Source organism: Pocillopora verrucosa, chromosome 12, assembly GCF_036669915.1.
Source record: "Pocillopora verrucosa isolate sample1 chromosome 12, ASM3666991v2, whole genome shotgun sequence".
In the NCBI taxonomy this organism is placed as follows: Eukaryota; Metazoa; Cnidaria; class Anthozoa; order Scleractinia; family Pocilloporidae; genus Pocillopora; species Pocillopora verrucosa.
This window is the reverse complement of record NC_089323.1, coordinates 18,160,183-18,185,981: the sequence shown is the minus strand read 5'-3', so window position 1 is coordinate 18,185,981 and position 25,799 is coordinate 18,160,183. Positions and strand designations below refer to the sequence as shown.

Sequence of the window (25,799 nt, the reverse complement as noted above, 5' to 3'; positions counted from 1 at the left end):
TCCCGGTTGATGGCCTTGACCAGGTGACGTTATGTGCATAACTAATCGGGTGTATTTTGCATATGGTCACGAAATTTCTGCGAAATGACGGAAGAGGCTTTCTTTCGAGTAACTTGAAATCGTAGCAATTAATCTGTTAAGAGACGTTAATTTCTGACTCTTAAAGTCCTATTGTCTAATTAATCGTGGTCAGATTCCTCAACCAGTTGAGTAAGTTCAGTAGTTCCCTAATACCAAAGTGTTTGTTCAATGACGTACAGAACAGTATAAACGTGCTATGCCATTTTTCTCTTAACTCTTTACACCCTAAGATCAGTGTGTATATTCTCCATACTGTTTTCTATAAATTTCCTTAGGTGCTGACAAGGAGATTTTGCTTAACAATCAAGGGCTCCCGTACTTGTTGGTCATTCTTGTGATCTTAATGATTGATTCGTTGATGATTCTGTGAGGAGAAATTAGATGCTGGTCACTCATTATTCTTGTGATCTTAATGATTGATTCATTGATGATTCTGTAAGGAGAAATTAGATGCTGGTCACTCTTACGGGTTTAAGGGTTAAACCGAATCGAGCACTCTTTCATACAATAGACATGCATACTTTACTTGTCCGATATCGACATTCAAAGCAAATGAGAGAATATATCTACGATTTTAAAACCGGAAGTTCTCCCATCTCCACTCCCAGCCTCTAGGGTGTGAAAGGTAAATATCCCCTACCCCCCCCCCCCTTCATACTTAGATCGAAATTGTGGACGGGGAAATACCTACAGAATGGAGTCTGTTTTGCTATGGCTCAGATAACTCATTAGCAGTTTATATTACGCGCTACAAGCTCCGAAAAGTGTCGTTATTGCTGGTTTTCAGTGTCACGCCATTCAAAATAGATCAAAATAAAAAATAAAAACCGTTCAATCGATTTAGTCTAGAATCTGGAAATAGAAAGAAGCTAGATATGTAAAGACTCTCGCCAAGATTCATGTCACAGCAATTTTTCTTACGGAAGATATGAGGAGAAACGTTTTTCCCAAATTTATAGAGATTTGTATGGAGCCGCCATGCTGGTGCCCACCTAGATGGGCACCAACATGGCGGCCGGAAACCAGCAGAAACATCTGTCACTGAGTTTTGCTACAAAAGCGTGAATTTATCTCTCTAAGAACTCATAAACGTAACAATAATACTTTATTCTAATACAAGAACTGTTCAGATAGCTGAATTTCCCTAAATAAGTCACCTTTTAAACCAACATAACAGCTCTCTCGCTCGTCATGTAAAGGCCACGTCACGCAAAAGCTTAGAAATTCAAGAGTAGTCTATCACTAAACCAAGAACCCATTTGGAGTGAAAATTTGTCTGAATATTAGTTTTTAGCTGCTCTAATACATCATGAAAGTAAAATCTCAGGAGGATCAATAGTTCTGAAGTCTGAAATTTAGTGACGTCACGTGAAAACCAGCAATTGATGCAAAGGTTTTCATTCATCTCATAAGCTTCATTCGAATACGATTTCTGAGAATCGAAACCAAAAAAATAACAGAAGGTTATATTACCGGAAATAGTTCAGACAGAGACACGAGATTACTTTTGATTTGGGAAAATTACCATAACAATGCGCTCGAGAGTAGTTTTTAGTTTTGTTTTCAGGTCGTATACCCTGTGTTCATTAAAAACTAATGTTGACTTTTTGCCCAGCTTTAAATTTCGTTGGTGAGAGTTTCAGTTGAAATGGTCTGCGGGCTTAATCGATGTCACGGGCGCGACTGACTCGTTTGTTCGACTTCGCGTAACTCAACTGACATGACGTATTTAAATATAGTTTACGTTTCTCAGAAAAGAACGGGAAAAAATATGTTTACTAACTGGGAGTAGAAAGCAACTTTGTCCGCCTTGACCAATAAGAAGGCAGAGCAAATGCTCTTTGACCAATATTGAGAGTAGGGTAATCCCCGAACCTGATATCCACATTGAAGGTGAAATTTGACTCTTGGAGGCTAGGACTATTTTAACTGATGCACACTTTACTACTTGCATTCAAACAGTATACTACGCACTTATTGAGAGAGCAACGCAACAATCGACTGCGAGAGGATTTGTGAAACGTTCGCTGGAGGGCTTGAGCAAAGGTAACAAAACATTAATTCAGTCTCGAAATAAATCATAATTATTCGTTCCGGCTGTTGTAATTTACACGAGGTTTACTGTCACGGTACTTTGATTTCTCAGTGCAAAATCATGCGTCAGTCGGCGAGGTTTTGAACGTTTTGGCTCTATTTGAAAAGTTCCTTTCTGGCCGATTACTGTGTAATGAGCTATCTAAGTATCACGTTTTCTGAAACTTGTATTTCTAGTCTTCAAGTCTTACATTACGTTGGCTGAATTTCATCAAACCAAGTGAAGTGGAGGTCACACGCGGACTGTGACAGACAAATAACTCCGTAGTTTGAATAGCGAAAATTTGTTGCGAAATCAGTTCAAATGATAACACACTGAAGCTGTGCAGCAATTTTATAATCTGACTTAACTATCAAGTAAAGCACTTGAACATCTACATTGCAAACTAAGCTCTTGAATGTATTGTAATTCTATAACCTCATACGAAGCGCAAACAACGGGTTTTTATAAGAGTGTTTATAAGAACTGCCTTGGCATTTATTGATATGATAACATCTAACTGGTGAAAAGTGAGAGACTATCATATAGATCTATTAGAGCCCTCAAACGATTTATGATTTCGAATGAACATCGTTTAGAATGCTTGTCATGATATCTGTATAACAATTTTGTTTACATGCCCAAATAGCTCTATGATAAACAGTCAACCGACCTTGTCCATTTTCCGAGAAGCACCGCAAAAGGTCATTCGGAGATTTGTTGCTATAATATTAACTCGTATCGTAGAATGAGTCAAAAACTACTTTACAGTCAGAGGTTTAACGGTCATTCTGTTCATGAATCACTTTTATTCCGCGAGCTGGAAGTCGAAAATGTTTAGTGTTTTTATTCAACTTATTTCCGTCAGAGACCCCCAAGTGGAATATGGACTTTACTGAGAAGGCGCGACTGACCCTTTTGTTCGTCTTCGCGCAACTCAACTAACATGATGGATTTAAATATAGTTGAAGTTTCTCAGAAAGAACGGAAAAAAAAAACTTTACAATTTGGGAGCAGAAAGCAATTTTGTCCGCCTTTACCGATAAGAAGGCAGGGTAAATGCTCCTTGACCAATATCGAAAGTGGGGTAGTCCCCTAACCTGATATCCACGTCGAAGGAGAAATCTGACTCTTGGAGGCCAGGATTCCAGTTCTGTTAAAAGCTGGTACACAACTACTTTCATTCAAATAGTTTACTACGCATTTGTTGAGAGAGCAGCGCAACAATCGACTGTGAGACGATTTGTAAAACGTTCGCTGGAGGGCTTGAACAAAGGTAACCAAACATGAATCTAGTTGTAACTGCTTCCGTTGAAGCTAAGTGTTACCGCTTCCGAGAAAAGCTGCGAAATATTTTTTGGTTAGGGTTGACGTCCCCGTGATTAGTTCTTTTTAGACAGAAAATTATAGTTAGCGTTTCAGTTCAAGATAAGACCCTGTGTGATCAAGATCGTTTTTGAATAGAAGACAAGTTAAACTGTAATCCTCGATAAAGTGATCAAGACCCGCGAATGTTGGTGAGCAATAACTTGTTTTGTGATTATGTTATCTAACTCGTATTCGTTACTCAAAGCGAAATTTATCGCTCGTTTTTACCTTTCTTTTGGTTCCTTTAATTGCCACGTGCTCGTTTCCAAAAGGGAGATTATTCTTAAGCTATGATCACAATACTTAAGTGATTTCTAAACAATATTATTTCAGTTGACCGCTTCGATCTAATAACGCCCCAAGGAATAGGAAAAGGAATAAAGAAAGAAAAGATCCTATTTGGTTTGGTGTTTATCGCATGCGCGTGTATCAACCCGGGAATCGAATTTGCATCTCTAGCTTGAAAAGAAACATTTACACCAGTTTCGAAGTAAATCACAACTATTCATTCCGTTTATTGTAATTTCAAGGTTTACTGTCACGGTACTTTGATTTCTCAGTGCAAAATCACGCGTCAGTCGGCAAGGTTTTGAACGTTTTGGCTTTATTTGAAAAGTTCCTTTCTGGCCGATTACTGTGTAATGAGCTACCTAAGTATCACGTTTTCTGAAACTTGTTTTTCAAGTCTTCAAGTCTTACATTACGTTGGCAGAATTTCATCAACCCAAGTGAAGTGGAGGTCACACGCGGACTGTGACAGATAAATAACTCCGTAGTTTGAATAGCGAAAATTTGATGCGAAATCAGTTCAAATGATAACACATTGAAGCTGTGCAGCAATTTTGTAACCTAACTTAACTACCAAGTAAAGCACTTGAACATCTGCATTGCAAACTAAGCTCTTGAATGTATTGTAATTCCATAACCGCATACGAAGCGCAGACAATCTAATAGTAGAATATGAGTTATGATTAACATGATAACATCTAACCGGTAAAAAGTGAGAGACTGCCATATAGATTTGTTGGAGCTCTCAAACGATTTAAGATTTCGAATGAGCATCGTTTGGAATGCTTGTCATGATCCGCATAGCAATTTTGACCACACGCCCAAATAACTTTATGATAATCAGTCAACCTTGCCCATTTTCCGAGAAGCACCGCCAAAGGTAATTTGCAGATTTTTTGCAAGGATATTGACTCGTATCGTGGAATGAATAAAAAAACGACGTCTTAATCAGAGGTTGAACGGTTATGTTGTTCATGGATCACTTTTATTCCTCAGGCTGGAAGTCGAAACTGTTTAATGTTTTTATTCAACTTATTTCCGCCAGAGCCCCTAAAGCAGAATATGGACTTCTCTGAGACCCAGGAACGAGAGGAAAATCATTTTGTCCAAGATGAGGATGAAATCGGTAAGGCTCTTTTCTCGCCTGTTTACGCTGCATGACTCGTTAGTCACTGTAAAAGTAGTGTCAATGATAGTTTGACAAAGGCAATGCTGAGATTGTCGACAGTTAAGAGAAGGCAGCGAAGGAAACAAGTGCAACGAGGACTGGAATTTGTCTTTCTATGTTATGAAAATAAATTTTAGAGGTCACAGGAATTAGTATTTTGTCCTTTCCACTCTGGCAATGACCTTTGAGCAATAATTGGTTTGCCAGGGATTCCCGAATATAGCGTTATTGCAATCATCATAAAAAAGTAAACGCTTAACATGAAAAGCCACAAAAATGTTTAACTCACAGTAGTCCGTGTGATCCACAGATATAAAATGTTTGCTGAAAGAAGGAAAACCGACAGAAGGAGACATTGACTGGATAGTCAGAGAAATAAGTAGCAATCCTGATGAAAAGAAGAAGTTATTTGAGTTATTGAGAGTAAACGATGATGATCCAGGATACAATAGTGGGGACTCCATAGACAACGCTAAAGATTTCACTGATGGAATGATCATACCCAGGCATCTACTGAAGAACCAAACTTATGAAAAACTGGCTGCACTGTTGGGCGAATCACCCCTGAACAGGCGGGATCTGGCGGTTAAAACTTGCTACATACAGAAAGGTGAGTGCAACACACGTCTTGCTTTTCAATTTTCTTCGCTGCAATTTGACTTCAGAGAAAATCAAGCGAGTATCTTATTCAAGAACGAAAGCAAATTTTCAGCAACATCGAACACTACTGAGCTAATAAGTAACACACCTTAATTTCCCGTCTATAGATCTGCTTCCCACCTACATTTTGGCAAGAGGCAACCAAGCCGTAACAGCTTACCGAGGAGCTTTGACATCAGGTGAAACACTTGACAACCGAGTCAAGGTAATATTGATTGGTGAAGGTCAAGTTGGAAAAACAAGTGTTGCAAAAGCACTGAGAGGCGAAAAGTTTGAAGAGAACGAGCGCAGTGTGAATGGCATACTTATGAGCGAGGTTATCAAAAATGCTACTCATGATAAAGCCTGGAGGAACTCAGCCAATCGTGAAAACGCTCGACCAGGTTTGTTTCATTTCATCATCGTAAAATAATATAAAAAAACTGGAGGTACGATAATTTAACGCATAGCACGCAATTTTCAGGAAAAATTGAATAGAGCCTTAATGATAATTTAAGGAGAACTCTTTACAACTTTGTTTAGAAGCAGTGACGAGTGCACAATGACTTTATCCGTTCTTGTTAAGAAATTCGTTCGTTTTCTTTTTTACTGAAGTGTCCTCTCAAACTAATGGAATCGACGCAATTGAGAGTATCTCACTGGAAGATGAGGTCGATGGCGCTCGAAGTAATTCCCCTGAAATAGAACTAGTAGTATGGGAATTATCTGGCCAAGGTGCCTATCGTGCCATACATCCTATGTTCATGACCCCAGACGCAGTGTACGTCCTGGTGTTTGATTTGTCAAAAGGACTGTTTGACCAGGCAACGGTAAAAGACAACGAGAACGGGTCAGCAACGAATTCAGAGAACGAAGATTCCAATCTTGACTGTATTATGAGGTGGATGGACATATTGAATTCCATGAGATATTCTGCAGCTGATGAAATTCTTCCTCCTGTCTTACTTGTGGGTACTCATGCGGACTGTGTTAATGGAAACCCCAGGAGTATCATGGATGCACTTTTGGACAGATTCCGCAAAATTGAGCTGGGCGATCAGATCAAAGGAAACTTCGTCTTGGACAACACACTCAATGTACCTGGCCAAGAAGACCCACAAGTTGCCAAATTGCGTCGGCGAATATTAGATGAAGCCAACAAGCTGCCGCATGCTATGAAGAAGATTCCCCAAAAATGGTTTGACATAGAAAGAAAGATCCAAGAAGAAGCAAAGAAGGGAATTAAGTACTACACTACCAAAGAGGTCTTCACGAAGAAAGTTTGCCAAACTCAAGATTTGAATGAAATTGACCAGATCTTGCTCTTCCTTTGCGATCGTCGGTCGATAATCTATCACGAGAATGCTTCTAAACAAGATGGCTTGGTGGTACTGGATCCACAGTGGCTCATAGGTAGACTGTGCAAGCTATTAAGTTTGCCACCGGAAGAAGAGGATAAGATAGAATTTCGAAACTTACGGAAGGAGCTTCGAGAGACAGGAATCCTACACCAAAAACTTTTACATCGCACCTGTACAGAGTGGGAAGTAAAAGATATTGAGGAAGCATTGGTTTCTCTCATGAAACATTACAATCTTCTTTTCCACTGTCCGAGGAAGGAAAAGAACCCCATTTACCTCGTTCCATGCATGATTCAAAGAGCGACGGGAGAAAATGAAGTCATCCCGAGTAAGAATGGCTCTTCAACGTCACCACCGATTTATCTAATCTTTGGAACCAAGTTCGTACCGATTGGCTTGTTCTCCAGATTGGCTATGCTTATCGGAGCATGGGCTGCGAAGAAAAGTTCCTTTGAGCAGCTGCAAATAAACGCCGACACAGCATGCTTCATCTTAGATGGCGTGAACTTCTTGGAGTTGAAGTGCTTCAAAAGTGTCATACAGGTGCAAGTTTGGTCTGAAGACAGCACACAATACAGTGATCCAGGACTTTACTCAGAGATTTATTGGTAAGACTGCTTTCCCATTTGCTTTCTCAGTTTCAACTCAAATGAACGCCATTCTCCTTACAAGTTGAGCTAGGCTAACAATTATTTCATTGATCATTTACATTCACTAATACCCCTTTCCTGGTCTAGTATCCTTGACATCGTTCCCGCCTATTTTGAGGTCTTAAGCTACACCTAAAAATAATTTTTTGTGCATTGATTGATACTTAAATGTATAATTCAAAATTTTTATAAAATGGTTTTTTTAGTTGTTTGGAAAGGAGTTTGAAAGCGGTGTGTGCAACTTGTCACTGGTTACATTCTGTTTCCTGGGATCTCAGTGTGCAATGCAGACTTTGCGCAGGAATGGTCAACTTAAAGACCCGAAAATGTATCTGGCACGACAAGAGAAATTGTCATCACGAAGACTGCGCCCACTATATTCCCTTGAAAAGGCACATTGCCTTTTTTTGCCAACAGGCCAGGAAGCGTCTCCCTGAGGAAAAATTTGAGAGATGGGTCCAGGTAGCTCATTGTTTTTATATACCATACAAGAAAGCATAATTTCTTTGTTATAACGAGAAAGACCTTCGTGAAGCGATTTAAGTGCGAAGATTTTAACGCCCGACATAGGACCGTTCTTCGGATTTAAAAAATGGGATTTTCGTACATGTAACGCTCTCTTACAACATCCATATGACAAAAGTGAAATTCACTAGAAATTTACCGGAGGCCTAATTGATTTCAATTGGCCGACGAATTGCAGGTAGATAGATAGAAGCATTTGTTGGTAACTAACTGGAATTGCTTTCTTTTTTTTTAGGCTTCGGGGAAAAATAACAGTCAGGAGGAAACAGGTTTATTTTGTTTTGTTTTCACTTTTGTGTACCATCATACATCTTAAACTCTTATTTCCCCTTAAGTTTCATCAGGTAGAATATTACATTAAATATTTGAATTACTGGCTCTTTGGATGGAGGAAAATCAGAGAAGCATATGAGCCAATACCAGCAGACCGAGATCTTCATTCCATTATCTATACCATTTAAGAAACTAGAAAGGTTAAATCATGCAGGGACGATCAACAGTCGATTCAATACCATTCTGATAGATCTATGTTGCTTAGTGTCCAACTAGAAGGAATCTTTACACGCATGCTAGCTAGCAATTTATTTCTTTTTAAATATCTTTTTATCTTCTAATTGACCATCCATCTACGATCTTAGGAAAAGAGAATATAGCCTCAACCAATGAAATTACTGTTCTGCTGTTAGCTGAGGAGTGGGGCTCCGGCAAAGGCGGCCTCTCAACAATCAATAGGCAACTGGCAATCGAGCTTGCAAGATACTCCAATCTGAGAATCTACTTCTACGTTATCAAATCCAACGAAGAAGATAAGCAAATGGCCAAGAGTAGTAACATCAACATTATAAAAGCCAAGAAACGACCTGGTTATAATAATGGTTTTGAGCGTCTATCGTTCCCTCCGGAGGAATTGCCACTGATTGACGTGGTTGTTGGGCATGGAGTGAAGCTGGGAAAGCAGGCACAGCTGATTAAAGTGAAACATCCAAGATGTGTCTGGGTTCAGTTTGAGCATACCGCTCCGGAGGAACTTGGCACCTACAAGAATTATGAAGGCAAAATCGCAAGAGGAGAAAGTAAGCACCGCGATGAGGTAGATCTCGCCAAACGCGCTGATGTTGTGGCTGCAATTGGTCCCAAACTAACAGAGTATTACAAGACCTCACTGCGTCCTGATAAAGGCGGACCGGAGAAGGTTTTCGAAATGATTCCAGATCCAAGTATGTTCCATGAATTTCGCTCGTGCAAGCAGGTCAAGGAAGACAGAGAAAATTTCAACGTCTTGATATTTGGTCGTGGTGACTCGGAAGATTTCAAGCTTAAAGGATTTGACATAGCCGCAAGAGCAGTTGCAGAACTTAACGATGAGAAGTACCACCTCTATGCTGTTGGCGCACCACATGGACAACAGGAAGATGTTGAAAAGAAGTTACTTCAGTGTGACATCTCTCGTCGTCAGTTGACAGTTCGTGGTTTTATCGAAAGTAGAGATGAAGTCGCTCAGTTGCTGTGCGAGGTGGATCTTGCCATCATGCCGTCAAGAACAGAAGGCTTTGGATTGACAGCTCTAGAAGCCTTAGCCGCAGGTCTACCGATTCTGGTCGGAAAAAATTCAGGTTTTGCCAAAGCTCTTCAAAAAATAAACGAATCAGCTTGTATCGTGAATTCCGAAGACAGAAAGGAATGGGCGAACGCGATTCGATTAATCAAGGAGAAACCGAGATCAGAGCGATTACAGGAAGCCAAGAGGTTAAAAGAGAGGTGCGAAAGTGAATTCGCCTGGTCAGGGCGGTGTCAAGCTCTTACGGAGAAAATTCTTCTTCTTGTTGGTAAGTAGTATATAATTGTTGCAGGTTCAATAAATATTTACATTTTCTGAACCACAATGCACATCTTATCTACTTCTCAGGGTTTTAATGACTGTTTGTTTCGGTCCATCTTACCATCTGTCTTGCCAACATTCTCAAATTATTCTTCCCTGGCGACAACCCGTTTTTGTCTGAAAAACTTGTAAAGCAGCCCGGTGACGTAGTACCATTATTTTCAACTTAAACAGTTACATTCTAACTGGAATGCCCTTAAGTTATGGAGTAAAGAAAGAAAATGAACTAATAGGGAGAAAATTCTCCCGCACCCGATGATACCTCCTTGACATCAAACCTTGTACCTCTTTAGAAAAGAAAAGTCGCAATAAAGATATGAAAGGTGAACAAAGGTGTGAAGTAGCAGCAGTGCCAGAGGGGCAGGAAGAAGACGAGACACAAAACCAGTCACAAACAACACGAAGACCCAACGCTGTTGAGGAACAAGAGCCGACAGGTTGTGACGGTAAGTAAGAAACATCACACGAGAGAAAGAACTGTAAACTAGTTTCTCTTATCGTTCATTTTATATGATTCTTTTCCAAATGAAACGACATTGCAAGTGTCTGAAGTGGCGCATGATTCAGGACCGTAGATGCACGAGTGACGCGAGACATTTCCCTCCCAAACTTTAGGGTGATGTACACATATCTTAATAATCTTTACCCTTGTTTGGACCTAATGAAAAAGCCAGTTTAATCCGGATCGTAAAGGCAAAACAGAATTTGACTCAGTACTCTAGCATGAACTATCAAAATAAGTTGGCTCCAAATTTATATCGAATTCTCTGGACCAAAAGAAGGATGCCAAATAGAGTCTCTCATCGCCTCAAGCATTTTAAAATACTTATTGCATTCTGTTAAATTACAGAGGGTTATAGCAGCTCCAGAGACAGAACCAACTCAACTGAATTTTCATCCGGGTACGAGGAGACCAGCAATTCTCCGAATGCAGGGTTGAACGTTAGAAGAAACTTTCACGCAGATACCGAAGATACGCGACTCAACGAGCAGGTACGGTTGAAAAGAGTAATTGCAGTATTCAAATAACAAAGCCCCGTTTTCCCGTTGGCAAGCATGCTCAGGAACCTTTGTTATGGTTTGTTTCGTTAGATCTGCATTTCTCTATAATAGTTTAGGTGTAAAATGAGGAATAAAACTTGACTCCACTGACCTACCTCGAAACAACTGCACGCAAAATTTGTTAAGATGAGTCGTACAGAATGAGTCATAGTAACATGTTTTCTTTTTTTGTTTAATAGCAAAACGGTTCCCAGCTAGAACGAGATGAAAATCAGGAGACGGGTACATCCCAAAAAAAGTATGTGGTGAAAAGTTATTTTCTCAGAAAGTTAACAAAATGTTGTTAAACGAATTTTAAATTACACAACTCAAGTAGCCACCCCTTTAATTTCAGACAGAATGTAGGAGTTAGATTAAGGGAAATTGTTGTAGCGCGAAAAAGTAGACCGTATACTGACAATACTCACGCTCTATTGAAGTCGTTCGGTCCAGTGAGACAATTTTTAAATGAGAATGCTCACCCTGTTCAATCAGTACTCAAGACCCCAAAAACCTGACTTAGTAAGGCTGTGCTCTCCAATCAAGGGGGCCAGGCAAAGTACCTAAAATGTTACACTGGAAATACTGGCTTCAGTCCTTTTTGACATTTTCCAAAGTATAAAATTTGAACCAAACGTTAAATGTCGTGCCAAATGTGAATTTGTTGTACCAAAGGTTAAAATGTCTTGTTCTTCAGCAGTTCAACTCAAGGACCACGGCAAAGGAAAAATCTTCCGAGTCATAAGGATTGCGACGGAGAGATGACGAAAGAGATGACATTTTCAAGCATCAAGGACCTGCAGTGTTGGAGAACAAGGAGTTGCTTGATACTAGTTATATTAGCAATGTTAATAGTAACAGCATTATGCTTTCAAAGGTAGAGTTTTATGGAGGATTACTGGAGTGCGCCTCTGTTGACGCTTCTCTCTAATCTAGATAACTTACAATAAGCTCATTTGGGCATTAATAAGTATTTCCGTATCGAAGTATCCATTTATCAACCCATTACATTAGTAATCCTATTCTCCGCACTGTTCTCTTTACATTTCCCATGGAGCTGACAAGGAGAATTGGTTTGAAAATCAGGAGTTTTGTGAGTTTGTGATCGTTTCCTTCATTTTCATGACCTTCATATAGATTCAAGAGTGATATTGTGAGGAGAATGAGAAGCCAGTTACTTTTAGGGGTAATGTAACGTTTCATCAGGTGTTCCAAATCAAGTGCTCGTATGATCATGACAGTGAAAATCACACCTTGTGAGCTTCTCTATAAATTTCAGGAGAGTTTTAACTAAATTTCCCTTTTACATTCAAGATCTCTACATAAAGTCTCCATACTACCTTTCTCTTTGAATTTATTTTGTCGCCCGTCCTTAACAACATTGACACGCATGAGGGTTGGGAGGAATTCCTTACTGGGTCAAATTATCAACGTGTTAACCATGATCATCGTAAACATTAAAATAAATAAAGGGGCACGAAACTTAATTCCTTTTCCATTCTCAGAGAATGAAGTCGTGACTTAAAAGTATGATGTCAATTATTTCTATCTTTAAGTAAAACATTACTGGGAAAAGTCGATGACTGATGTTTGGCTTTAAAGGTCAGTTTGGAAGAACAGTACTCATAGTAACATTCATTTTTTATAATAAGAATTATACATTGTTCTCCTGTGACCCACCCATTCATCTCCATGACATATAATAACCTCTTTCCGCCTTTATTCCCCTTCACTGGGGTTCAGACCCTTAATTTTTTAAGAGCCGTGGCAAATACTTGAAGGAGACAAACAAGCAAACCGTTTAAATTTTATTCCTTTTTTTTTAAAGCATTAGAGTTTACATCCTGCAGCAGCACTTTTACAAAAACACTTGTCTGTCCTTAAAAAAACTGATTTTTAGTTGGGTGACTGATTTTTCATCAACCTTTAGCTCTCTATCCCTTTCCGCATCCGCGGTGAGACAGTTGTAATGGGAGGGTTACCCCTAGATTTTACTTGATTATGTCTGCTCCAGATAAGTTGAACTTATTGTATGTGTCTACTAATGTTCTTAATAAAGACAAAAGTAGCTCAGGCAATTCTGCAGATTTTTTTTTACTTTTAAGCAAAGCGATTTTATTCTTAAGACAACATGGTTCTCGAAAAAAACTTCAGAGAAAAGACGACCACAACAAGTTTCTTTTCCCCCCCAAAGATCTTAGGTTACACCAGAACGTTCAGGGATTGGACATCGTGTATCCCTCTTAAATGTTTTAAAACATTAATGTTCATATTTAGATCTGTTATATTGCAGTCATCTTAAATAATAAATCTTTGTTAAGGGATTAAAATTAAAACTACAGTACCAAAAAAGAAGAGATAAAAAAAAAAAGGAACGTAGAACCACATTTATTTAGTAGTTCCTGCTTTAATCCTTTTCCTTTTCCTTCTTGGGATAGACGATTGGCTCAAAGGTTTGTTGTGGATGGTATAGCACCCTGATCTCCCGCTTCAAAGTAATCCACTTCACGTCGCCATCCAAAATGTCCCGGTTAACTGGCTCGGACTCCAAAGCTTCTCGAAACCTGGCGACGGTGTCAAGTCGTAATCCCTGTTTTAAACAACACAGAAAAAGTAAAAAAGATACACTTACGTTGTGTAACTAGGTGAACAGGGGTTCGTTACCTTTCGCTAACCACGGGTCAATTTTTACTGGCTTCGCTTGGTAAAAACTCACACCAGACCAAGCCGGTGCATGTCACACCTACAACCTCATAGGATAAGTGTATCTTAATGGAATACTCAAACAAATAATAAACCTTCGATTTTAGAATTTTGATTTCCTAAAGCTACAAGAAACATTTTGATATCCCTGTACCTAACTTTTCACTGACATGCACATGTTGTGAATGTTCCCCTACATTTATTTTACTTCCCTAACTGTTCCATTCACCTCGAAATTACATAAATCAAGACTATTTTCCCTTTCTTTTTTTCTCGTTACCCTAAAGAGATTTTTAACACCAAAATGATTCATAGTCAATTTGACAACTGTGACAGATAAGTTCTAGTGTGTGACTAGCTATCTGCATGAGGTAAGTTGTGGGATCGCATAGATCCAAATGACCAATCAGAACAAAAGTAATATTACAAAGGGCTAATGAGAATCCAAAGTAGAAACAAGCACAACGCTTAAAGCGCGGGGAAACAGGAGTAGCCATTGTCACACTTGGTCGCATTTGATCATAATAGCACGTTGAAATTGCGCACTATAAGTATGAACATATTTTATCATATAAACTACGGTGTTATACAAGGATTTCCAGCCTTGAGAAAAGCCGTAACAACGTTTGATATCGCCAATCAGCTGCTGACACGTCACTCGCCTCTCGCGCCACTCGGTCAGGTTAATAAATGAACGGCGAAGCCTTTACCATTCTCAATCCAAGGTCGCTTGCCAAAATTTTTTCGGATTATGGTTGCTAAAACACTGAAAAATCCGTATCGCTTACAGACAGTGACGTTCAAACTTTCCCAGAAGCTGAAGAAAACCAAAATTCGGAAAGAAAAACCGTGAGTTACGTATCAGTGGCTTTGGTAATGGCATTTCTCGCGGCTGAGAATGAAAATCGACAACTAGAAGATTTGTTACAGGCCGATTTTTGCTGTGTACCTAAAAAATATCTTCTGTTGGTAAGGACTAAGTCAATAACTGAGAATTTTGGGTATCGAAAATTACGCCCATTCTTTGTTTTAATAGTGTTTCAACGTATTTTTCATCTTGAGCCTTAGCGCCAACGCACTTTGCGATTTTTATTCGGGGATTGTCGATAATTTTATTTTCATTCATTAATTAATAAAGTTGACATTTCTTGTCAGTAAAGGACTATTGTGTTTAACAAAATAATGGTTGCTTGTGGATATGAAATTTCTCTTCGAGTGTTTAACTCGATAGCTCACGAGTGAGCGCGGCGAACGGGTTAGCTATCGAGTCTTCAAGACTGTCTATAATCACAGATCATAGCAAAGAAACTCCAATGAAACCCCAAATTGTTTTCGACACTCAAAACGTTCTAATAATAATTTGTACATTCATAAATGGACTTAATTTATACAAAGAAAAGTGATACATACATCGGGTGTGTCAATCCCTCTAGTGCTTAAATAAGGACTGAGCTCTAAAGGAGTCTGGAACAGAGGCTGATAATCAACCTCGGCATTTGTAGCATACAACACAACGATGTCATTACAACCGTCAGGTCTTGTTAATTCAACGTTGGGCTCCCCCATGAGACGGACTGTCTCAGGCTGGATAAAGACGCGCCTGATCTCTGATACTGAGTCACCAGGATTAAGCACACCGCTGATACCCTACAGAGTGGATGAATACAAACAGCATTCAGTTTTCAGAACTCTACGGTATTTGATTGTCAGTGTATAAAATTTATCAGTTAAAACATACCTTGGATGTTATAAAAGGGGGTAAGTTTCTAAAGAAACTGTGGTGCTGCGTCGGTGGGAGAGTATAACATGGTAATTTAGTATGATCAACTAAGTTGACAACGTAATTAAATTGGCCACCGCTAAGAGTTTCAAAGCTGACGTTTCGAGCATTAGCCCTTCGTCAGAACGTTAGCCCTTCGCTTTGACGGATGGCTGACGCTCGAAAGATCAGCTTCTGTTTGAAACTCTTGAAGGTGGCCAAGTTACGTCATCAACTCATTTGATAGACCCAAGTTACCTTGGGTGGTATAGTTTCGATGCACTAGGACAAACTACTATTTGCATTAATAATTATTAGAGGTAAAACGCTTCCAACTGTGATAATAATATGATTTTCAAAGTACGAATGTCTTAAAAGGCGTATGTGCTTCATAAACCCTTTCCGATAACTTGCCATCTAAAAAAAAACGCTAAACTAATCATTCGTTTTGACACTGGCATTAGCAGTTGCTTCATGAAATTTCTTTAGGTTCGAATAGTTATTGTATCAACTGACGAGGTCGTAAAAGAAAAAAATACAAGTGGTTTTATAAATCGCGATATTACTTTGGTGTGTTGAAAGTAAATGAAAATCAGGATTCCCCTGAGTAGGGCGATGTCTTTTCAAAACAAACGAAAAAAATGTTCGTCTTGAAGATGTAAAAACCCTTTTCCGGTAAAGCAATGCACAATGCCCGATAATAAAACAAAACCAAAAAAAATGACTTGCCCTGTTCGCTGTTGGATATAAGACCAAAATGGAGCCATCTGACTGGTAGGAAACCAAACAAATATGAACTGGGAGGTGCCCATTATTGGTGATCTGAAAAACAACCCCGTCCCCTGAAGAATCGTCAACCTGGTACTTTAAACGATTAAACGTGTGGGGTGCAACCTCGACTCTGTGGGCTTGAAAAGTTGGAACATAATTCTCTGGTTTCCCTACAACAAAGAAATATACAGGAAAAAAATGGTGAGGAAACATTTTCAGCAAAGGTACGCACTGGTGCCAGGGAGTCTATTGAAAAAGTTTAAATATCAAAAGATGTTCCTACCCATGACCATAAAGTTACAGGGGAGAAAATAAAGGGAAAGTTTTCATGATAAAGCCCCCCCCCCCCCCCCCCCCACCCCCCCATGCCGGGGAGTTAATAGGTATATCATAAAGGCTTTTGTTGCAGTTATTCCTCAAAATGATGAAAAAAGAAAGTTTTAAACTTTCCTTGAATGTTCCCTTCTAACACCCCACCCTATTTATACGGCATTACCTTCATAAATCTCCTTGGTTTTAACAGCCTGAGCTTTCAACAGCGTCTTCCTATCCATATCGCTCTTGTAGGGAGGCACGTTCTCCACTTTGAACATCTTGAGGCTAACATTCCTCAGCATGTTGTTATCGGGTTCCCTGAGCCGAATTCCAAACTTGACACGAAAATACTTGCAAAGATTTTTTATCATGAGGTGACCATCCCTAGTACGTTGATCCGGTACAATCATCTTACCATAGTAAATGGCACGCCAACATCTTTGTCTGAAATTCAAATGTCTCACTTAAGATTTGCTCATGGAAGTCTTTAGCCCTTTAACTCCCATGAGTGACCAAGACAGAATTTCTCCTTTCAATATCAATACAATATCAAGCACAAAAGTGATGACGTCAAGGAAAAATAGCAATTTGGGGAATATAAGTTTATCAAACAAACATCACAAGACATGTATGGCAGACAGTAAGGAGAATTACTAATTAGATCTCGGAAGTTATAGGGTTAAGGATTTACATAACACGATATCTTTATGAAAACAAACCAACAAACGGAGAACTCACACCACACTATTGGGAGTAGGCAGAGTCTCCTGTATGACAATGAATGTCACAGTACTTCTGAATTGCCTCTTTTGATATTCTCCTGCGCGTGGGTGATCCAAACAATTCAACACGAACAAACACGCAAACAAACACGTAAACAAACTATTAAACAACTTACATCACTGAAAGGATCAATCAAAAACATAAAACCTGCACACTTGGTTCCGATTGCATGTACGTTCACCTTTAATCATTTTAACCCGATGCTTTAGTGCGTCAGCTCAAACCTGTCCGGGACCGTTTGAGCCATGACGAGTTCATTCCCTTTTACATTTTATCTTTATTTCAAATTTGGAAATGCTAAACAAATGAATGTAATTAGTGTTAGATAACAGATCAATAAGCTGTACCAGAATAGTTTCCAGTGAAACAGAGGCCTGAAAGAATAACGTAGAAGTATTATAAAATTTGCTGCTTTACCCTTCGATTGTTAATACGTCCAACTTGACACATTCGGGTGTGTCTTGTTCTCTTATGCTGAACATCTGCTGGCTTTCCATTGCCAGTTTCACGTCGCCAATATACTGGTCTTCAACATCTGTAGCAATGATGCAAACGGGATAGTACATACTTCCCAGTTGGGTCAGGCAAGCTTTGTGTCCCGCCTGAAATTGAAACAAATAACTTTTCAAGCCACAAGAAAATAACATATAGATGCTACGTTGCCGTGGGTCTGTTCAATAAAAGATCACAGATGGCGTCAAAATGTGGCAAGAACAAAAAAGTGGCTCACGACGCGCAGCCGAGTGTGACACTGATGCTCTTGCATGTAACACAATCTATTTGTTCTGTGTGACAAAAAAGCAAAATAAAGAAAGATGTTTTTCGTCTCGCCACGAGCGTGGGACAAAAAAATTCTAAGACCCCATGAGGAATCGAGCCTTAGACCTTCGGATTCCGCGCTTCCATGCTCTACCACCGAGCCACTATCAACATGAGACCCTCTAAGGACTACACTCACCAGGACAATCAGACAACACTATCACATGAAATCCCCTAGTTCAAATCATTTAGTGCAGTTGATATACTAGAAATCTTGAGGGAAATGTCCAAACCTTGAAAGCTGTATTATACTTCTCTTGTGCAACATAATTTATATATTAAAAAAAATGTTTTTGAGAATGTGATATCTATAAATCACTCATCCAATGAGAAACAAGCAGTTCAAGGGTGAGCACGTGACAGCTTACCCCTGCCTTCCAAAACACTTATGGAAAAAAACAAATATTCACATGCATGCAAAACTATATGGAGAGCTGGGAATGGCAGAACATTCCACTTAACTTAATATAAAAAAGATTGAGAGCCAAAACTAAAGACAGCCTTACTTTGATTTTACATTCATACATATAGCCAAATTCCATTTCAGCAGTTGACTCTGTTGCATGGATGTTTTCATGCCTGACATCAACGGTTGCCACATGGAAATCTGCCATTTTATTTTCAATTGTCAGTCTAGTATCATAAATGTCATAGACTCCTTCAACAACACCCTGTAGAAATCCAGCATCAAGTGTGATTCTGGACGTAAACCCTTCCTTTACGTGAATGTCCTTCACTTTGTATGATTTGGGAGGTGGAGGTGCTGTAGAAAACAATTCAAAGATATACAGCATCAGCTTTTTGGAAGTGTTTTTCCTCTAACATGCAGTCACAAGTTTACAAAATAAATTCTATGGTCATAACAGAAAGAAACATGAAGACATTAATTACTTAAAGGCAAGACTATGAAGAACCCCATTGGAATCCCAGACTTTACCACTGGGTTTTTAGAAATCATGCCAATTTGTTACATAGGTTTCTATGACAAGATTTGATAAGATGGTTTGTAAACCTCACACCAACAAGGTAACATTTTCATGTAACAGTTGAAAAATAACTTAATTCAACAGGGACTTCAAAGGCAGCCATTTAATTTAACAGGTAGAATGAGCTGGCTAACCACTTGCTGCCTTCAAAAAACATCATTCCACTTCTCACACATATGTGATTCCCTTCAAATTTGATGAAACTGATGACATCCAGGAACAAAAAAGGAAGATGGATTAGAATAGACCTCAAAATGCAATAAAATGCAACTGAAAGAGTCTAGGACTTCAAAATTATACAGGGAGCTAGGTGCAGACCTCCCTCTATAAACAAAAGGCCCTCTGAGCCTTCAAAATACCTGTCTAATCTTAAAGCAACCTTATTTTGTAAACACCATTGTGTTAAATTAACAGGTAAGTCACCTTTGTCAAAACTGAACAGTATCAAATCCATGTTTCCCCCCTCAAATTGTGGAGTCTGACATTGCTGATTGTTATCTGCCAGCTTTCGTCTTACAAGGCTGTCATAAAAATCAAAATAATTATTAATCATGATAAAATAAATTAAACATAGTTCCTGTAGTTGTAGCTATGCACCCATGAAAGAGGTAAATGACTTCCTTGACCCTCTACTCCCTAACATCAGTATGCATATTCTCCGTACTAGCCTCCCTAGACACTCCTAGTGTTCTAACAAGGAGAATTTGTTCAACAACCAAGAGCTTCTTAGGTTGGTGATCATCTCCTTTATTCTCATGACCTTAATGCTTGATTCAGGGGTGATGTTATGATGAGAAATTAGATGTTAGTCAATCTTAGGGGTTAAAGGGATAAAAGAAAAAAACAAGGCTATCAGGGGTTGTGGTTGCCTGTTGGAGACTTAAAAGTTATTTCACAGGTGTAAGAGGGAGTGTAGTTTCAAAGGGTTAGTTGCACAACAGCTTTGATGTTATTAGGAGAATAACCTGAACACCTTTTAAGCATATTGTAGGAGAGTCTTTGTCCTGGTGGAGACTCTTTGATAGCTGCTACCAGTGCAGAAGTAAAGACTCCATGGGCTTCACCAGTTTCAGGATCCTTAAACTCATAGGCTCTTTCATTTGTTGCACAGGCTCCCATGAAAACGAAGTTGTCACTTTGCTGTGGTGACCATCCTTCTGACTTTAAAACTGGAGTCCAAAACTCACTGACCCCCTGGTGTTGAGCTTTACGTGCTCTTGCTGGATAGGCTGGCTGCATCTCTTCAAATGGAGGAAGACGCATCTGATGCTAATGTGAACAAAAATCACTAAGTGAACATCTCTGCAACATCAAAACCTACTAGTAGATGGTACTTCTATGGTATGTCTTGAATATAAAGTAAATGAACAGTTATCATCAGTGAAATGATTGACTTATTGGTTATAGAAATTGATTTAAAAGAGGGTGACAGACTGAGAGACTAACTGAGTGACAGCCTGATTGACTGATCAAGGGGGTAAGTTTCTAAAGAAACTGTGATGCTGCCATGGTGGGAGAGAATAATAGGGTAATTTAGTATTGTCAACTGAGCTGATAAATAAATGTAAATTGTCCATTGTATAGAGTTTCTAAGCTGATGTTTTGAGTGCTATAGCCCTATTTGTCAGAGTGAATGACGAAGGGTCAATGCTTGAAACATCAGTTTTGAAACTCTTCATGTTGGCCAAATTACGCTATCAACTCAGTTGATAATACTAAATTACCCTGATTAACTGATTGATTGATTGATTGATTGATTGACTGATCGATTGATTGAAGAAGAAAGAGTATTTTCCAAAATTTGTCACATCAGAGCATTTGTGTAATTCATGGTGGGTCCAAAAAGTATGTAGCAAGATGTAGCAACATCAAGTGAGAAGAAAATATCAACCTTATGAATTGAATGTTATTCTACAATGGCAACCATCACCTACTTTAGTATAACCTGTTTGATTATGCAAACAACAACCACCAAAGAATCGAAAAAGCTACTCAAAGCCTTGTCATGGAAAAGCTGTTACGTACATACATGAAAAGAAAAATAAATTAAAAAAAGAAAACCTACCTTGGCGCGCGCAGCTGCTGAACCCGGTTGTGTTTTCTTGGTGGGTTTCCCTCTGGCTTCTAGAGCCTTGCGATACTCACTGATGTATTCATCAGAAAATGCAAGCTGTGCAAAGAAGCGATTCAAAACACTTGCAATTAGTGTTTGCATTTAAGTCTGCTTGTAGGTTTAACCACAAGTACATTATATAACTGCTGCAACTTACATCTTACTTTCTGTTGCCTGAAGCAACTTTAACCCCTTAACTTCCATAATTGACGAAGAGAGAATTTCTCCTTACACTATCAATACAATATCGAGCAGACAAGTGATGAGAATAAAGTAAAATGTCAATTAGGGGATTATTAGTTGATCCAATACCAAATTCTCTGAACTAAGATCATCAGAATTGGTTGGCAGACAGTAAGGAGAATTGCTAATGAGATCTTGGAGTGAAAGGGTTCAGTTATTGACATTACTCCTGGGAAGGATATGCAGCAGCTGTGGTCCATCACAGGAAATTCTGCCAAAATTCATATCATTTTCCAAAACTGTAATCAAGCTTTACTTGTTTTCCTTCAGTGTTACTTCAAATAATAATGTTAAATTTTGAGTAAGGACTAGGCTTAAAGTTCAACACTATTATTTACACTGTAAAATACTTTTGTACAACAACATAAACCAGTTATCAAAGTGACAGAGGCTTTGCCTAGAACTTCAACATTATTTCCCAAAAAAACTTTCGTGTTGCAATACTTACCTATTTGCCTTGGTGGAAACATGCATAATTTGTGAGACTTAAGTGGACTGAGCTTTCCCAGGAACACAATGATCCATACTTTTAGTGACAGAAATAATAATTATATGGCTTTTGGACAAATACTTCTCCTTTAACTTAATCAATGGTTGAGGTTTTTTTTAAAACCAGTTGTAACACTTTTCTTTTAGATCCAAAGTACTGAAACTGGGTCAGTACAAATGCAACAAATGTAAGTTCATTCACATAATCTGATTTATTCTACAGATTAAAATACATAGCTATATAGAAATTTATCTACTTTGCACATTTTCAAATCAAGAATAACTTTTTGGCTACAGTATTGCTCCATAGTCAGTGGTTTACCTGTTTTATGCCTGTGTTGTTGTGTTTTGTGTCTGGATAACCTCTGTAGATACGGCCAGAAAAACAGCAATCAAAGATAACATTGACAAGTGCCCCCTTGTTAATCAACTTGGACAGGTGAGGCTTGAAATGTTCACCTGTTATACAAGTATCAAGGATGTGGTAGTCATCAACCTGCACAAAAAAATTAAAAACATAAAAGGTTGACTTAGTTGAGACTTACCACAATCTTATGTTAAAAATAAAGGAGTTACACTAATACACTTTCATCCGAGTGACATGAATAGTTTTCTACGAAACATCGATTATATTCTTGACTAATATTGTAAAGGTTTTTCGTCATTGAAAATGGTAAGCTATGGGAGAGTCAACTCGAGAGACACAGGGATTCAGTCAAGGATGAGGAAAATTGACACAGACTGGAAACAAATGATTGGAAAAATTACAGTTAAAAGAATTAAGATGAATGAATGCAACTGACACAGTTCCTCTTAAGTCATTGGAAATGCCACCTTGCTACATGTAGTGAATATTAAACAATTCCATGCACTGCAATTCAAGTTTCTTCACCCTGGACTGTTATTTTGAACCCTTTAGTTGATTACTAGCCACACTGAGCAATTCACTGACTTTTTCAAGCTGAGTGAGACATTTCTTGCAGTGTTTCCATGGATTAATGTCCACCCACTCAGCATCTTCACCTAGCAGCTTGCTTTGTCAGAAAACCATTATCATAATTGCTATTGAGTAAAGGCAATTGACTACACTTTCTACCACTAGTTAAGCATTGTGACTTGTGAAGGTATTGGCCACAAAGAAAACTTGAAAAGCACCTCCTTGATTGCAAATTAATACTTACTTAAATACTCCCTAATTTACCAGAGTTTTGATTTGATAGATTAGGCCAATGATCAGTTTGTTACATACACCTTCTTTCCATCTCTGTGCCAAGATGTCAAATGGTTTTTATCTAATGGTCACAGTATTTAAATTTAGTTACGCTGAGAAATGGGAACTACATGTGTTTATTATTTACCATTTCTTTTGTTAAGTCCCCAGAAATCAAGCCTTCATCAAAATAGCCAGCTTTTTCAGCATCAAAGCTACAGCCATGGCCAGAATAATAAACAACCACCACTGAACCTTTTTGTGCCTTTGCAGACAATTCTTCTAAGGAAGCTAGGATGCTCTCTCGTGATGCCAAAAGGCCTTCCAGGACCTTAAATGTAAGCACAGAAACATATTGATGAATTATGACAAGATTAGCGGCCAGGTTACTAAGTTAACTTTAAAACAGCAGTGTTGAGAGATTGAGTTTTGAGCATATTTTGATGGGATTTTTAAAGACTAAATCACTCTTTGAAATCTCCAAATACCAGTGTCTGCAATGCTCCAAGCTGCAACGATAAGAGTCTACTTAGAGTCCAATAACTGCAAAAAAATCTATTGTTTTATACTGTTTTAATACAACTTTTTAGATAACAATTGCACAACTGTATTGATCCACCACTTTTGTTTTGCCTGTTGACATGTTTAAAGGTTGCCCAGCTATGTTTACATCCAGATCTTGCACTATAAAAAAACCCGATAAACTAGCTACTTTAGAACCATAGTTGCCCCTTTATATTGGTACTTTCTTGTTTCCCTTTTTAAATATCGAAATGTCACGTGAGCCTTCAAAAACAGCTGCTGGCCACTGAAAACTGAAATTTCAAATCTGATTTTTAGTTTCCAAATGGAGACTTTAAAAAACCTGCCTTTAAGGCTTGAAGCACTGTATACTTTCAATGGTAGGGATAAATTTAAGATATGCAGTGCCAGACTTTGAAACTTTCTACAGACCTTAATGTTTTCTGATTGGAATCCATTCTCACAGAGCATGTCTTTCATCAACTGCAGATCATTTGCTACACCTTGCAGGGGGCCACAGTAGGTTGGCAAATCTTCTGGATAACTTGGTCCAATCAAAAGGGCTAAAGTTTCAGCCATATCTCTTTAGAAATCTGAATATACAAAAAGCAAAAGGAAATGTTGACACTAAAATGATTGAGCATGAGGTCGATGATATGAATTTTGTTTTAGATCCATGTAATTTAATGAAATATGAAGAAATTTTATCAAATGAAAATTTTAAAGAATGTTGTCCTACATGAGTGAGCCTTTGCTATTCCTTCTTTGAATCAAGGAAGTACAATTATATCATAAGAGAGCCAGACTGTTTTATACAGGATCAGATCTTATTCTGAGACGTTGAAAATTTTCAGAAAATGATACAAAGATTTCCACACTTTTCTTGAAGATAACTGTCGAAAACATGTCTCAGAGCTCTTCTGTGTGAAGTCAGAGGTCATTAAGGGATTGCACCTGATCACCTACACAACTTCCCTTCCCTTGAACTGATTTAAGTCTTAATAATTTCCTTACACATTGTTTGACGATTGCAGCTGGGGATAGGGAAATTAGAAGCTCAAATTTTTCGACCAAAAGTGAAGCATTGCTTAGCAAACCTCACACGGTGTGTGAGGTTTAGGGTTTTCACCACCTAAGTAAAAGTTACCCACAAGGTGGCTTAGCAACGATAACTTGACTGGCTGCATAACATGTAAGTTACATGGTTGGGAAACTTTTTTAAGGAATGTATGGCAATTCTCATTTAGTTTATATGCGAGGCAACTCCCCTGAAAACTGAAATATTCTTGAAAGATAAAACATCGAGAGAATTTGAGCTCACAACGCTCACAACAGATCAATGTTGACTGAAGCTAAACAAACCTTTAAATTAAGAGAAGCAAACTGCCATAAAACTTACCAAAACAACTGAATAATCTTCCTGGTTAGTCAATTGTTGTGGTGCGTGCTGTAGCTACCTTCGTAATGCAGTCAGTGCTTCGCGTTCACCTGACGAAACTAAAATTTGCAAAGGTGTATGTCGGAAGTAAATCAGGGAAACCCCTTCTCACTGGCTCTCAGTCACGTGGATAGAAAACTGCATTTCATTTCTAGTAGGGGAGACCCATGATCGATAAAATCTCCAGGAATAAAACATTCGTGTTAACCAAGCCATTAATCTGTATGCGATGATGCTAAAATCGTCCTAGAATGTGCATAGTTATACACAATTGTTTTTACAAACTCGAATGATCCGCCATTATGAAAATCCCAGATCCCTATTTCGCGGGATTTTTCATCCGGCGTGACGTCATCATCGCGATCCTGGTACGAGCGCAAAATTTCTCTTTCGTGCCATCCATTTTCGTTACTCGCTCCATGTCATTTTCCTTCAGTGAAGTTCCCATTAAACAAGGCACAATACTTTGACTCAAACTACAACACTTACTCATCATTGGTTTATACTTTTTGGTCGATCGGGGACTCGGAGTAACGAGGAGCTTTTCACTTATAAAGCTTAACTATGCCATCCC

General features: G+C 38.6%; 2 protein-coding genes across 5 annotated transcripts; one reads left to right on the top strand and one right to left on the bottom strand.

Annotated features, from left to right (window-relative positions):
* The first annotated feature begins 1,986 nt into the window (after positions 1 to 1,986).
* On the top strand, positions 1,987 to 13,208 carry LOC131771395 (uncharacterized). 3 transcript variants are annotated; one of them, XM_059087177.2, is made up of 12 exons: positions 1,987 to 2,127; positions 4,857 to 4,937; positions 5,290 to 5,589; positions 5,747 to 6,022; positions 6,234 to 7,587; positions 7,836 to 8,091; positions 8,390 to 8,423; positions 8,793 to 9,980; positions 10,327 to 10,479; positions 10,884 to 11,026; positions 11,275 to 11,333; positions 11,775 to 13,208. In XM_059087177.2, the coding sequence occupies exons 2-12, from the start codon at positions 4,874 to 4,876 to the stop codon at positions 11,953 to 11,955; spliced, it is 4,008 nt and encodes a 1,335-aa protein (XP_058943160.2). In that variant the 5' UTR covers positions 1,987 to 2,127; positions 4,857 to 4,873; the 3' UTR covers positions 11,956 to 13,208. The 3 variants fall into 3 exon arrangements, with proteins under 3 accessions (XP_058943160.2, XP_058943158.2, XP_058943159.2); XM_059087175.2 differs by having other exon boundaries at positions 11,772 to 13,208; XM_059087176.2 differs by lacking the exon at positions 1,987 to 2,127 and adding an exon at positions 3,053 to 3,431 and having other exon boundaries at positions 11,772 to 13,208.
* A 253-nt stretch (positions 13,209 to 13,461) lies between these two features.
* Positions 13,462 to 25,532, bottom strand: LOC131771396 (uncharacterized). 2 transcript variants are annotated; one of them, XM_059087179.2, is made up of 13 exons: positions 25,187 to 25,532; positions 24,220 to 24,380; positions 23,414 to 23,596; positions 22,378 to 22,551; positions 21,276 to 21,380; positions 20,184 to 20,479; positions 19,634 to 19,731; positions 18,731 to 18,987; positions 17,823 to 18,007; positions 16,804 to 17,066; positions 16,266 to 16,477; positions 15,188 to 15,424; positions 13,462 to 13,664 (listed from the first exon to the last, which is right to left on the bottom strand). In XM_059087179.2, the coding sequence occupies exons 2-13, from the start codon at positions 24,364 to 24,366 to the stop codon at positions 13,482 to 13,484; spliced, it is 2,340 nt and encodes a 779-aa protein (XP_058943162.2). In that variant the 5' UTR covers positions 24,367 to 24,380; positions 25,187 to 25,532; the 3' UTR covers positions 13,462 to 13,481. The 2 variants fall into 2 exon arrangements, with proteins under 2 accessions (XP_058943162.2, XP_058943163.2); XM_059087180.2 differs by having other exon boundaries at positions 24,220 to 24,370.
* Between the last annotated feature and the right edge of the window lie 267 nt (positions 25,533 to 25,799).

Bases quoted from the DNA above. Each gene is read 5' to 3' on its own strand.
- LOC131771395 (XM_059087175.2), top strand. From the start codon at position 4,874: ATGGACTTCTCTGAGACCCAGGAACGAGAGGAAAATCATTTTGTCCAA. The intron at 10,480-10,883 runs GTAAGTAAGAAA...GTTAAATTACAG, and splicing joins AGAGCCGACAGGTTGTGACG to AGGGTTATAGCAGCTCCAGA. The intron at 11,334-11,771 runs GTATGTGGTGAA...CTTGTTCTTCAG, and splicing joins ACGGGTACATCCCAAAAAAA to CAGTTCAACTCAAGGACCAC.
- LOC131771396 (XM_059087179.2), bottom strand. From the start codon at position 24,366: ATGGCTGAAACTTTAGCCCTTTTGATTGGACCAAGTTATCCAGAAGAT. The intron at 22,552-23,413 runs GTAAATAATAAA...TTTTTTGTGCAG, and splicing joins GGGACTTAACAAAAGAAATG to GTTGATGACTACCACATCCT. The intron at 18,988-19,633 runs GTGACTTACCTG...TGTTTTCTACAG, and splicing joins ACTGTTCAGTTTTGACAAAG to CACCTCCACCTCCCAAATCA.